The sequence below is a fragment of the Dama dama genome, chromosome 8 (assembly GCF_033118175.1).
Source record: "Dama dama isolate Ldn47 chromosome 8, ASM3311817v1, whole genome shotgun sequence".
Taxonomy (NCBI): Eukaryota; Metazoa; Chordata; class Mammalia; order Artiodactyla; family Cervidae; genus Dama; species Dama dama.
This window is the reverse complement of record NC_083688.1, coordinates 48,446,843-48,461,412: the sequence shown is the minus strand read 5'-3', so window position 1 is coordinate 48,461,412 and position 14,570 is coordinate 48,446,843. Positions and strand designations below refer to the sequence as shown.

Below are 14,570 nucleotides of genomic sequence, written 5' to 3'. Positions count from 1 at the left end.
GTTAAGTAAACCAGTCTGGTATAGATGAACATTTAGGTAGCAAAAATAATTTTGCGATTATGAGGAATGATGCAGTGAATAACTTTACGCAAATATTGTTTTGTATTTGTTGAGTGCATCTTCAGAATAAATTATTAGAAAGGGGATTTCTAGGTCAAAGAAATGAGTATATGGTTTTATTAGATTTTGCCACATATCCTTCTCTAGGTGCTGTACAACTTTGTACTCATGTGAGCAATGTGTAAGAGTTTCTTTTTCTTCAGTCTTGCCAAGCTTTTGAATATATTCCATGTAACAAGTGAAAACCGGTTTCTCACATGTAGTCTTTACATTTCTCTTGTTAAGGAAGTCGAGAATCTTTTCATATATTAAAGGGCCATTGTTTATATTTTTCTATGAACCATTTATTCGTGACTTTTGCCCATTTTTCTAAGTGTGTGTGTGTGTGTGTGTATGATCTTTTTATTCCTTAATTTTTAAAGGTTCTTAAAAGAGTTGGGAGAATACCCATTTAGCAGTAATACTTGTTACAAATATTTTTGTCCTAGATTTTCTTTGTCTTTGGTGTTTTACGCTGAAAAAATTTGTTTTATAATTTCTTTTATTGTATTTAGATTTTGCATTGTGGTTTAAAAAGTTTTCCCCACATCCTAGGAATACAGAAACTGACACAGGTGAAAATATTTGCTATATGCATTACTGATAATCAAGTAAACTTTGAAGTATTTTAAGAGCCTCTGAAAATCAAGGAATAAGGAGGAATTAAGGAGAGGGAGGAATGGGGAGTGACTGCTAAATAGGATGAGGTTCTGGGGGGCAGATGATGAAAACGTTCTGGAACTAGACAATGGTGATGACTGTAAAGCCATGTGAAGATACTGAGATCCACTGAATCACACACTTTACAATGATGAGCTCCTATAGTACATGGAAGTTATATCCCAATCATAAAGGAAGGGCCTGAGGAAAGTTAGAGGGAAGGGGAGGGAGTAAAGGACAAGGAGCACACCACGGAGAAAAACACACAGTGTGTGCTCAAGCTTACGGAAGACTGTGTGCACGTCCGCTTTCAATGAGAGAGAGCACCTGAGATACTGGGGCACCAAACATAAATTAGTCTAAGAGTTCATTTCCTGACTACCCTGCTCTTAAACAAATCTCTGCATCATTATGGAAAGCAATTAAGTTATTGGATTATCAGCTCATGCTCTTAGATATCAGGTATTTTCAGTTCAGTTCAGTTCAGTCACTCAGTCGTGTCCGACTCTTTGCGACCCCATAAATCGCAGCACGCCAGGCCTCCCTGTCCATCACAAACTCCCAGAGTTTACTCAAACTCATGCCCATCGAGTCGGTGATGCCATCCAGCCATCTCATCCTCTGTCGTCCCCTCCTCCACCTGCCCCCAATCCCTCCCAGCATCAGGGTCTTTTCCAATGAGTCAACTCTTCGCATGAGGTGGCCAAAGTATTGGAGTTTCAGCTTCAGCATCAGTCCTTCCAATGAACACCCAGGACTGATCTCCTTTAGGATGGACTGGTTGAATCTCCTTGCAGTCCAAGGGACTCTCAAGAGTCTTCTCCAACACCACAGTTCAAAAGCATCCATTCTTCGGCACTCAGCTTTCCTCACAGTCCAACTCTTACATCCATACATGACCACTGGAAAAACCATAGTCTTGACCAGACGGACCTTTGTTGGCAAAGCAATGTCTCTGCTTTTTAATATGCTGTCTAGGTTGGTCATAACTTTCCTTCCAAGGAGTAAGCGTCTTTTAATTTCATGGCTGCAGTCACCATCTGCAGTTATTTTGGAGCCCCCCAAAATAAAGTCTGACACTGTTTCCACTGTCTCCCTATCTATTTCCCACCAAGTGATGGGACCAGATGCCATGATCTTAGTTTTCTGAATGTTGAGCTTTAAGCCAACTTTTTCACTCTCTTTCACTTTCATCAAGAGGCTTTTTAGTTCCTCTTCACTCTCTGCCATCAGGGTGGTGTCATCTGTATATCTGAGGTTATTGATATTTCTCCCGGCAATCAGGTATTTTAGAGTAGGTCAAATCTTCAGCTTTACCTCATTATCAATTATATTGAACTAAACTAAGCTGATGTTTTAAAACTAAAATATATCATTTTAAGATACTAATACTATAATGTTTGGTTGTGTATATAAACTACACATACACATTTATACATTCCAGAATAAGAAATACAAAATCCTGAGAAATGTAAATATTCTATAAATGGCTTAGATCTAAAAAGATATTAAACATTTACTTTAAATAATATTAATGAGAAAGTAATTTTCTCATTGTAGAAAATTTAGAAGATGCTGTAAAATACAAAAAAGAAAACAGACGTCATCTATAAATTCACTGATTATTTTGAGGTAATCAGTACTAATACTCTGGATAGTCTTTCAGTTGTTTGTGTGTATGTGCATTTGTGTGTGAAGACATTTCCCATGGTTAAAATCATAGAATACAAAGAGTTTTGTATCCTGACTTCCCCCTTAATATTACATCACAAACACTTCCCATGTTATTAATTTGTTTCATTAAAATAACTGCAAATCTCCGTGGTATCAGTATTTAGAGAATTTACTTAGAAAGGCCCCAATTACAAGGCATTTAGGCTATGCCCAATTTTGCCACCAGGAAAAACACACGAATGAACATAATTATGCATAATTTTATCCACATTTCAGATTATCTCCTCCAGCAGCGTTTTCAGAAGCAGTACTACTAGACTGGAAGTATGAGTATTTTTACGGCCCTTGATGGACACTGGGAAATTGCTTCTGAGAAAGTCTGTGCCCATTTGTACTCCCGTTAGCAGTATATGTGAGAACCAAAAAGAAGCCACTGAAGGTCTTTTCAGATCTAAGGAAAGAACATTAACTTCCAGGCCACAGCACTATCTCTTATGATATGACCATTTCTTCACAATAATAGCTGCATGGCCCTTCATTCTAATGAATCCTACTATGACCACCAATCCCCTAAGATTTATTTCCAACAAACAATATTCTTTCTAGCCAGGTGTGTTGGTAAACCAGAGTTAATGAATGAGATGCTTTCCTAAAAAGTGAAATAATTACAAATATGTGTGGCCTTTGTAGATGGGGAAGATGTTTAAAAAAACTCCAATCAGTACATCAGTTTACATAGGATTTAAGATGTTTCACTCCACAGCCAAGACTTCAGCATGTGCCAATAAATGTACACATTTGGATTTTGCAACTTAGTAGCTGTCACAAAACAATAATCCCTTTTTGACTTTGTGACAGAGAAATATAAATGGCAGCTTGAATAGAAATGCTGATCTTTCCTCAAATCTTTGTTTCTGCAGCAAAGTATTGATTTTTAAAACCAGCTGCTCAAATATATAGACTATGATCATTTCCATAAAAGTAATTACATATCTTTATATGCACATTCTTAAATATATGTAAAAAATCTGGACATTTCATCAAATTGTCAATAGAAATTATTGGGTGGGATTAAGGAGACACATTGATGGGGATCTCTTTAATAATTTAATTTTATTCTATAGTGAGCATGTATTCATTTTATTGGAGAAGGAAATGGAAACCCACTTCAGTTTTCTTGCCTGGAGAATTTCATGGACAAAAGAGCCTGGCAGGCTACAATCAAGAAAAATAATGAAACAAAATTAGTTACTGCAAATTTTTCAGTTCAGTCGCTCAGTCGTGTCAGAGTCTCTGCGACTCCATGGACTGCAGCACGCCAGGCTTCCCTATCCATCACCAATTCCCAGAGCTTGCTCAAACCCATGTCTATCGAGTCAGTGATGCCATGCAACCATCTCATTCTCTGTCATCCCATTCTCCTCCTGCCTTCAATTTTCCCCAGCATCACGGTTTTTCCCAATGAGTCAGTTCTTCCAATCAGGTAGACAAAGTATTGGAGCTTCAGCGTCAGTCCTTCCAATGAATATTCAGGGTTGATTTCCTTTAGGATTGACTGGTTTGATCTCTACTGCAAACTTTTAGGGACTCAAGAAATAGCTGACAATAATTTAAATTTAGAAGCATCCAATTTAGATCATTTTTATGCCCTGGGGACAGGCAGCCACTTGGTCTCCATGGATACCTCAGAGCAATCCAGGATACAGGTACCCATGTGAGAGCTGCCCACAGTGGTCAGCCTAAAAGGTCCACCTACGGAGCTGATCAAAGAGTGGAACCTCAAAGAAATCTTCGTTCTGGACAAACACTACATTGCTCATGTCCTTCTGAGCCAAGTGTTAGGGACTCCACGTTCATCAGCCTCAAATATTCCAAAAATAAGACAGGAAAAGAGAAGAGTGAAAAATACTGGAAAGTATGGTCTAGGGGATTTGAGCTGATAAAGTTTCTTTGTTGTCACTACCATTTCATAAGTTAATTTAAAACTGTAAAAATATGGGTAATTATCTTTAATTGTCCTTTAAAATATATTTCTGGAAAACATCATAACTTAGTAGGAAAATAGAGACTATCTGTTATTCAGAAATATGTTTAGGACCTCTAGATGAATGAATTTCTATTTTATGGTCACTCCCAAAGCTATCCATTTTCATTTGAAAATCTTTAACAGTTGCTTGGAATTCAAATATCTTTACTCTTTATTTGAAAGTTGCAAGTTAAATGTTGGTAATCCAGCATTGATAATTAGTGAGGAAAATAAACATTTGTGAGTTTAGACACAGGCAGAGCATATAGGAAGAGATGATTTATGCAGCATTATCCAAGCATTCATCTGAAATTAGCTTTTCATTGCACAAACAAGAATAGTCATCTTATTAAGCTGCCTTGGAAGGGCTATGAGCCCAAATATAAAAAATCTCACAATGAATCATCCTAACCTATCCCTTGGCTCCTCCTTTTCAAACTCTATTTATTTTTAAAGCTTCTATGAAAAAAAAAAGCATCATTTTGAACTTTTGTAACCTGCTGGGCAGCATCTAAGGCAGCTGCTTGTGCAAATGGCTGGATCAAATGCCTTCTGATATCAAATTATGTCTTCATTTAATTCTTTCCCTCTCTGGTTCTGACAACGCAGCTTCAGATAACAAACAATGTGACTGAATAGCAGAGGCACTCTTTATTTATTAACTTAAAAAAGAGTTTTTAAAAGTGATCACCTTACCAGAACTGAATGATTGGGGGGGCGGGTGGGGAAGGTATTATAAAGAACTAATAGCCCTGACTAGAGAGCAATTAGAGAAGCAGAGAAATGCTGCAAAAAGTCCAGATTATCAGAGTAATTTAACAAAACAAACACCAAGCATGTCCCTCAGCAGGTCTCAGGACCAAGTGATGTCCCCATGGGGGATGGGCATTCAGGGTCCTGCTGTGTAGGGGTCCGCTCTGGAGGATGGACACCAGGCCCTGGGGGTGTGAGTCTCTGAACTTCTCCCAAAAGGAAACCAACAAAGAGGAGGAAAGAAAAGAGCTTCCTGTTCTTGTCCCTAAGGGCTTTTTTTTTTTTTTAATGTCAAATGGAAGAACTCACAGTTCTCACATGTGTAACAAATGCAAAGAATTGTTGGCTGAGAGAAGAGAATGCCAAATTATCCTTTTATAGGGATGACTCCATGCCAAATACAAGCAACTCTTAAATAGAATTCAAATTTTAAAAAAAATTTTAACATGTCATTGTTCATCCAGATAACACATTTATAAGTGAGTGTTTGAGAGTTCAGTCTCCAGTGTTAGTCTTCCTGAGTTCTAATCTCTGTTCCTCAACACATGTGCCAGGTGTCCCAACAAAAGTGACAACCTCTCTGCCTCAGTTTCTCCATGTTTGAAATGGAGATAATAACAGCACCTCTTTCTCATGGGGGCTGTTGGAAGGATTTATGTGGACTGCTTAGTCAAGTGCCTGGCACAGTGTGAAGAACATGCAACCATTATCATTATATATAAGAAGTTATATACTATAGCCACTATATTTTCAGTATTTTAGGACCCTGGACTCCACTCAACCCACAGAGCAAGATGCCAGGCCAGCCAAGAATAGGCTCTGAGACAAGCTCCTTGATCACAGAGGACAAGACATAGGGTCTTTTTCAGGTCTCATCCCCACTCAAAAGTCTAGCAAGAATTCTAGTAGAGAGGGCTCAGAAATTTAAGTTCACAGGGATGGTTTGTGAAGAGATCAAAGCAGCCAGCTGCCGCCCCAAGACTGCTTTAAGCACATTAGCATCACACAGGTCTGGCCCACAGAGATGGACCTGTAGGAATGCAGTGCTTACAAGGTGAAAAGCTGCTCCTTCTCTGGTCTGGTCACTAGTGCTTGAAACTGCTTCAACAGGGAACAATGCTTTTTAATGCCATCAAGCTAAAGCCCAGTGATTATATTCACATTAAATTTTTTGAACTGGATACCAAATAGCTCCCTGGTTTTGTTTATTTTTAAGGCAGTGGACACTGTTTCTGAAAAACAATTGAGAAATACAGTGCGATGAGTCGTTGTTGTTTAGTTGCTGAGTCTTGTCCAACTCTTTCAAGACCCCATGGACTGACTGCAGCCTGCCAGGCTCTTATGTCCATGGGATTTCCCAGGCAAGAGTACTGGAGTGGCCTGCCATTTCCTTCCACAAGAGTGGGATGAGGAAAGTGTGCAAAGGAGAGATGCCAGGGGCCGTCCCCAGCTCGCTTTATTTCAAGAGAAACAAAACAAAGTGGTTTTTCAGTAAAGTGAAGGTCAAAGGCATACCATGTATTTCAAACTAGAATTAATAGGTGTTGTGCAGTTAATTTTCAATTACCTGTATTTGCTCACTGGAAATTTGCTGGGATTGCTTTTCTTCTATAGTTTCACTGAAGTGCTTCTAAATTTCCTGGGCTTCACTGCAGATATTTTGCTTCCTCAGCATACTGCATAGTGTCAAATGACTTCAGTGCCTAAGACATAACTTGTGCATGCTAAGTCACTTCAGGCATGTCTGACTCTTTGAGACCCTGTGGACTGTAGCCTGCCAGGTTCCTTTGTCCATGGGGATCTCCAGGCAAGAACACTGGAGTCGGTTGTTGTGTCCTCCTGCAGGGGATCTTCCTGATAATACCACTAATGCTTCAAGTGTATGCCATCCAATAATCTTATAGATGACAGGAAGATGGGTCTAAAAAACTGACTAATGTCTGAGTTTTGAGATCTAGAAATGTGGGTCAACTAAAGATAGTTTAGGAACTGCTGAATTTATGTGAAATGTCAGCAAAAATCTGAACTAAACCTGTTGTTGTTGTTTTTTCCAAGTGTCTTCAAGATTAGCTAAGATAACAGAAGTTGTGCTAGCAAAGTCAGTGCACTCCCAGATTCTGGCCATTACCCTCTAATAGGAACATGAATCGTGATGTGAAGTGACGCTCCCTAGTATTTTGGCTGCAGAGACAACCCAATGGTTCAAACACATCTTTTTTGTAAGTCTGGAATATTACTAGATTCTGTGACTTTCCAAGGTCTCTATCAAGCCTGTGATTTTATGATCCTTTATATCATGTATGTACCCGCTTTTCTGTTGAGTCATCTCATTTTTCTTACCTTTGACCAAGTAGCTTAATGAGTTTTAACTTATGAAACTATGGTGGGTTTGAAAACTTAAAAATAATTCAACTTTGCTGTTAGAAAATGCCTGATACTTATCTTTACTAGTTTCTGAGTAAAACATGCAGGATCTTAAGCCTATATATCATTTCCAGTTTCAAAACTCACGTGTTCTTTGAATAGGAATTGACTATGAAACTTATGGTTCCATGTCCTTTTTCCTAAGCTGGGTGGTGATGACCTGTCTGATAAGGAGCTCGTAGCCAAGTTCATCAAAGGATAGTATAAATTCAAGCTTAATAAACACTAACAGAGCATTGTATTTCATATTCAAATAACTGACAGCCAAACTCAAGTCACACCAAGAAACTGTCCCAGTAACGACACTGTAGCAGAATCTCTCTTACCATTCTGAATGAGGGTCTGCGACCGTGTGAACCTTCCGTGGACGGCTGTCATGTGAAGTGGACTTTTACCATCTTTGCTCTAAAAATTGAGAGAGAGAGAGAAAAAAACAGTGGGCAAGTAACACCAATCTGAAACATTCCGCAATTCCCAATAGAGTGTATATGATATTGCAGGTTTCTATCTGACATCACATTTTTTTAAAAATTAAGTGTAGTTCATTTACAGTGTTCTGTTGGTTTCAGGTGTTTAGCAACATGATTCAGGATATGTATACGTGTTCTTTTTCAGATTCATTTCCATTATATGTTGTTATAAGATATTGAATATAGTTCTCTATGCTATATAGTAGAGTCTTACTGTTTATGTTATATATAACATCACATTTTAAAGAAGCTTGGAGAAATGGAAATTATTCTAGAGAAGAATTGCAGAATTTTTAGTTACACTGGCAATTTTTAAACTACCCTGGTTTACACTGAGGAAATCATCCAAAATGTTTTTTCATCTCCTGTGGTCTACTAATAAAAGTTTCCTTCAAGGAGGTTTTTTTTTTTTCAACTTTAAGAAAAATTGAAGTATAGTTAATATACAATGTTGTGTTAGTTTCCAGTATACATCGAAGTGATTCAGTTATAAATATATATGTATACATATATCTTTTTCATATCTTTTCCATTATAGTTTATTATAGTGTTTTTCAACTCTTGTCTGTGGTAAATTAAAAAAAGACAAATGATATATTAACTTGTTTGGTCCTCTTTGGCCTAAAGATAACTAAACTGCTATAAATCATTGCAATTTTCAAAACTGACCTGAAATCCTCCACCATTATCTACATTTTAATTCCACAGAGGGAAAAGAAAACACTTATTTTTATTATCACAATAAAGAAACATTTACTCCACTTAACTCATTAGAAATTATAGGATTAAGATATGCTATAGTTTAGCAAATTGCCATTTTAATGATCAGCTGGAAATGTGCTGAATTTATACACCACCTCTTTATCACTCAAGTTATGACGGCATTCTCTGATATAGGTTAAGGCAAAACATGGAAAATGTACAGAGTCTATCCACTAGTCAGCACTGCACCAAATACCAAAGTTCTACACTTTTAATTAAGTAGTATTTGTTTATAGAATTTTCTAAAAACAGTAATACCCATGAAAATATTAGTTACTTTAGACACAAAGTATCCCCAACTGAGAGAATATATTATATATTCTTTGATTCAGATATTATTTTTAAAACCAAAAAGAAATTTATGTAACTGTTATTTTCTAAGTCTCAGAAGAAATGCTTTCCTAATCCTGAGCTTAACATACAAGATTTTAAAAGCACAAGTTCATTTTTGTGATGCAACTCATATACTTGTGTTTTAAAATGATTCTTTTAAAAATGCTACAATGGAAAGCAAATAATCACCTAAATATTTCAAATAGTGAACCACAGACTCCATGTATCTGAATCATTCAGGGTTCTTGGTAGGAATGTGAATCCTGGGTCCTAGCTCAGATTTACAGAATCAGAACTGATTTCATTTCTAACTTTCACAGCACACTAAAGTTTAGGAGCAGCTGCTTTTGACTGTGGACTGGAATAGCTTATAAAACCACAAGGTTGAACAGAAGAATTTTTATTATGTATCCCATAAGTCTAGACTGAAGAGGAGCTATGTATAACCTGTGCCAAGGGAAGTCAGTCAAAGCTGCTGTGCTGTTGTGTGCTCACTAAGTCAGTCCCGACTCTTCTGGAACACTGCGCTCAGTCGTGTCTGACTCACTGAGACCCCACGGACTGCAGCCCTGCCTGGCTCCTCTGTCCACGCGATTTTTCAGGCAAGAATATGGGGCGGGGGGTGGGTGGGGTGGGTGTTGCCATTTCCTTCTCCAGGGGATCTTCCCAACCCAGGGATTGAACTCATGTCTCCTATATTGCAGGCAGTCTCCTGCATTGCAGGCAGATTCTTTATCAACTGAGACCCCAGGGAACCCCATCTCCTTTGGTAACTGCATATCGAGTGAAATAAATCATCATTATAGTGAAAGATTCTCAGGTTGATGGGGAAAAAATAGAAATAATAGGATCTTCTCTCTATGTTAATCTTGTATGATTATAGCCTGAATGGAAAAGATTAAGAAAGTAAAGGAAGATGGAAGCAAACTTGAAAATTACTGAAATAATATTTTTGGGGAAAGGAGCATTAACCGAAAAATAAGAATACGATGCCATCACCAACCACAAAATATACAATGGAGGAGAGATCCTAAAAGCTATCTGATTACAGAGTCTGCATCTTAGATGGGAGAAATGCAGACAATTCGAAACACTCAAAAGTCTGGGAACCACTTAGGAATGAGGATTTAAGACATATTTCCCTCCAACAAAAAAGTGATGACAGTCCAAGACTCTTGAGAGAAAACAGAAATTGCAGAGTTGACATTCGTTTGTCCCTAGGTGGTGCTATTTCTTTAAATTTTGCTCCAGTATTTTCTCTTAAATTTAAGATGAAAATATAACTAATTAGCATTTAGTTAAATATACATAAAGCCATAAATACTTCAGTGTTTAGATAATACCTTTATCAATATTTAAACAAGAGTTTTCCATGCCTAGAAAAGAGCTTAAAGGCTAGCAGTAACCCCTAACCTGGAGGCTGCTAAACTGCAGTCAGAGAGCCCCAGGGAGCACAGTTTATAAAGCTTTCCCCACTACGGAGAGAGTGAACACCACACCCTTTCCCCTTGGAGTGCCTGTGCCTTTGGTAAAGGAGCAAAGAGAGATGCCCATTTTAGGTAAAATTAAAACGACGGCAATATGGTCAATGGTGATGTTTGCTTCAGATCTATTCTTGAAGATCTTTGCCTGAGCTCATCTGCTACTAAGGCCAGTTCTTAGTTGATTCTTTTTTTTCTGAGAGAGAGAGAGAGGTGGGTGGCAAGAGGTTGGGCATTAAGAGTGTCATAGCAGTCATTGTTTGTTTATATGCTATAGGTAGAAAAGGAACTCATTTCAAAAAGTCATTGAAAACCAATGAAGGTCAAAAAAATAGTACTTTTTATTTAGCTTTTACAAGTGAGAATTAAGAATATTCAGGTTGAGACTAGAGATCCTACTGAGTTTCACTATCCGCTTGAGAAATTTTTCACACAGGGGTGGGGGTGATGGGTTTTCCTTTGCTGCTGCTGCTCCTAGAACTTCAGACAGATATAAAACATTCCTTGAATTCTCAAAGGAGAAGGAATGTCCAATTCTCACACTTATTCTAAGCTTTGCTTTTAGAAAAATATTTCTTCATTTCTAGTCTCCTTACAAATTCTAGGTGCATTTCCCTACCAGATTTAAGGCATGGAAAATTTTGTTACCTATTGACTTGACTTATGATTCTGCCATGGGTCATGAAGCAAAACCAATGAGGACTAAGAATATTTTATGACAAATATCAGTACTCTTTCAGGGCAGTATTCACCATCACCCAAGAAAGATTAATCCTTGAACTAAATGGAGCATTTCAATTTTCTTGACCAATATCCCCAGAAATCCATTCATTTTTTTCTTCCACTTCTAATGCCTTCTTCCTTTATGGGCTCAGTTGCGTCTGACTCTTTGAGACTCCGTGAATTGCAGCCTGCCAGGCTCCCCTGTCCATTGGATTCTCCAGGCAATGATACTGGAGTGGGCTGCCATTTCATCCTCCAGGGCATGTTCCCAACCCAGGGATCAAACCTATGTCTCCTGTGGCCCCTGTACTGGCAGGCGGATTCTTTCCTTCTGGCCACCTGGAAGGCCCTGCCTTCTGTCTTCATCCTCCCTCAAACCTTCTCTGAACTTAAACACAGAGCTGCTCCCCAGGAACCTGAAGGCACAGGTTCTCCAGGGCACAGCACCCACATTGTCACGCAGCTCAGTGGAGGACAATGAAGCCTCTGAGCTGCAGTTCCCAACCTTTTTGGCACCAGGGACCTATTCCATGGAAGACAATTTTTCTAGGGACCGGGGTGGGGGTGGGAAAGGTTTTGGGACAATTCAAGCACGTTACATTTATTGTGCACTTCATTTCTATTATTATTATTCTATTACTATTATTATTACATTGATAATAATATTATTATTACACCTCAGATCATCGGGGATTAGATCCGGAGGTTGGGGACTCCTGTTCAACAGGATAATGCTAAGGTCAGCTGGGGAAGGTGGCATCAGATATAGTCAGAAACCCAAAAGGGCTCTTAACTCAATGGAAGAGCAATCTAATACCTTGGTTTGCAAAAACCTATATATGGTCAAGATTTTACCGGTTCAAAAGCGGGAGATGGTACGTGGTTGCCTTGGACATTCACCTCCCTGCTTGGCTCACTTGCCCTCCCAAGTTCCAAGGGACATGTCGCTATTAGTGCTTACTCTTGCCTATTCCAATTTCATCTTCAACCTCTGCAATGCAATTATAGAATAAAATTTGGTCCTAGTACACAGAAAGGAGAGAGCTGGTCTGCTTTAGTAAACTGTGATGGGCTTTAAGTTAAGTGATCTAAGGGCCCATGGGCAGAAAAGAATTGAGACCACAGGCAGGTGGAATGTTAGTGACCAGAAGGTAGGCAACCTGGCAACGGTCATTTCTGAACCTATCTTTCTAAGTCATATCCAGTGTAGCCATATGTAACTATCTTCTTTAAAACTTAGTTTGAAAGCTTCCGAAAAGAGTCTTGAGATGCTACAGAAATAACAATGTGGTCTCTACTAGAGAAGAGAAATTACTTCATTTTTTCTCATGCTCTTCCTATTTGCAAAAAACAAGTAAACATTCAACAGCTTATTGTATAAAGTAGTGTGTCTATTATTTTATAATAATTAAGCTTTATGACATCACTATATTCAAAATCAAAGACAGGGCCATGGTCAATTTAAGCAAAATGAGGGGCTTTAAAATGCATGCAGGACACACAGCCTTTCTCTCATCTCCATCATCTTGAAATTTCTCATCAAGATGACACTCTTAGTGTTTTGGGAGGACAGAGGAAAACAAAGTGAACATGTGAATAGGAACTGGCTACATTCCAATATGCTATTTTCTTCGAACTTTGACAAATCTAAACAAATACAAATTGTCATGCAATCTACAAACACTTTCAAAATCCAAGCGCAATGTGGTGCAGAGAGATAACAACTGCCACTCAGACTGAATGGCTCCATGGAAACATTAGACAATCCATGCATCCAGAGAGAATCTGGAATAACTAATAAAGGGTCAAGAAAATTCGTACATAGATAGAGAAGATGAAGGGAGGCTGAGGGAGAAGGCTAGATTTGATTCAAAATCCCATTTACACAGATTAGATAATACATAAACACAAGTCTCAGACTTTTTTTTTTTTAGACTTTTTTTTTTTTTAATGGTGCCTCTTATACTCTACTGATAATTAGCATCTACAGGAAAAATTAACTATTAAAGTAGCTATGCTTTCCATGTCCATTTTGTGAGGGAGAAGAAAAGGCTGCCATAAACCAAGGCACTATACGTAGCTGAAATCCCTTATCCAATCTGAACTGGCCACTAATCAGTTATCTGGGAGAAGTAGGTATGTGTGGGAGAAAGTGGCCTTCCAGCTTCAGTATCAGTCACAGTGAAAACATCAGTTGGCATGTTTTACAGAGGCAATGAAGAGCATCAGATAACCCTGTGAATCAATTAAGTGAGGCTGGTGAAGACAGATACTTTACCTTCAATAGTATTCCTTCCTTTGGAGGATCCACAGGGTGTCCTCAGGCACCAGAAAGGCAAGAGCAGTGTCCCAAGTCTCGGGGCACTGGTGGGTGACCACCTGTCTGCCTCCTGTCCTCTCCTCACCGTCCTCTAGGACTTTAATCTGTGCTGGCTCTTTCCCCCACCTCGGTCTCTTGGTTGCCCCTAAAGACCTGCATCTCACCTCCACACAGGACCTTGGGTGGGGCCCCTTTACAAGATCTAGAACTCTGAAATTCTTCTCATCTCGTTTACTTTTTCATTTCCGCCTGCATTCCACCTTCACAAAGACACCACTTCTCCTGTTTCCTTCTCCTACCTTCTCTCCTTTCTCATCTCTTTCTCTAGCTCTTCCTCCTCCTGCCGATCCTGAGAGCAGAGTTACTGCGGACCCGCATCCGCTTCTCCACTCGTGCTGTGATGCGCTCCCTCCCTAGGTGATCCCAGCCTTTTCTCCCGGTCCCCACTATCAATCACCCCCGCGTGAATGAGGCAACCTACGCATTTCCCCCCGTTCTCCACCGCCGTCCACTACTGCTTTTCTTGTACTGGCCGTATCAAAGGCTCAGAATCAGCTACTCAAGAACTAAACTCGCTAGTTTCACCTCCTACGCCTACTCTTTCTCCTGACATCCTTCTTAATAACAATAATCATTTATGAGAGGGAGGGGATATACCTCTACCTGTGGCTGATTCATGTTGATACATGGCAGAAACCAATACAATATTGTCAAGCAATTATCCTCCAATTAAAAATAAATAAATTTAAAAGAACATTTATGGAGTATTTCCTATATGGCCAGCATTATTCCAAGTAATTTATGTGAGATAACTTTAATCCTCACAACAGTTCCATTTAGAAGAT

The 14,570-nt window shown here is 38.9% G+C and overlaps 1 protein-coding gene across 3 annotated transcripts in view; it reads right to left on the bottom strand.

Moving 5' to 3' along the window:
• Positions 1–14,570, bottom strand: part of ANKRD44 (ankyrin repeat domain 44) — a 314,903-nt gene that overhangs the window by 97,601 nt on the left and 202,732 nt on the right. For all 3 annotated transcript variants that reach the window (XM_061149089.1, XM_061149091.1, XM_061149092.1), the window contains exon 10: positions 7,963–8,041. In XM_061149089.1, the coding sequence (XP_061005072.1) occupies positions 7,963–8,041 (79 nt within the window). The remainder of the gene's footprint in view (positions 1–7,962; positions 8,042–14,570) is intronic.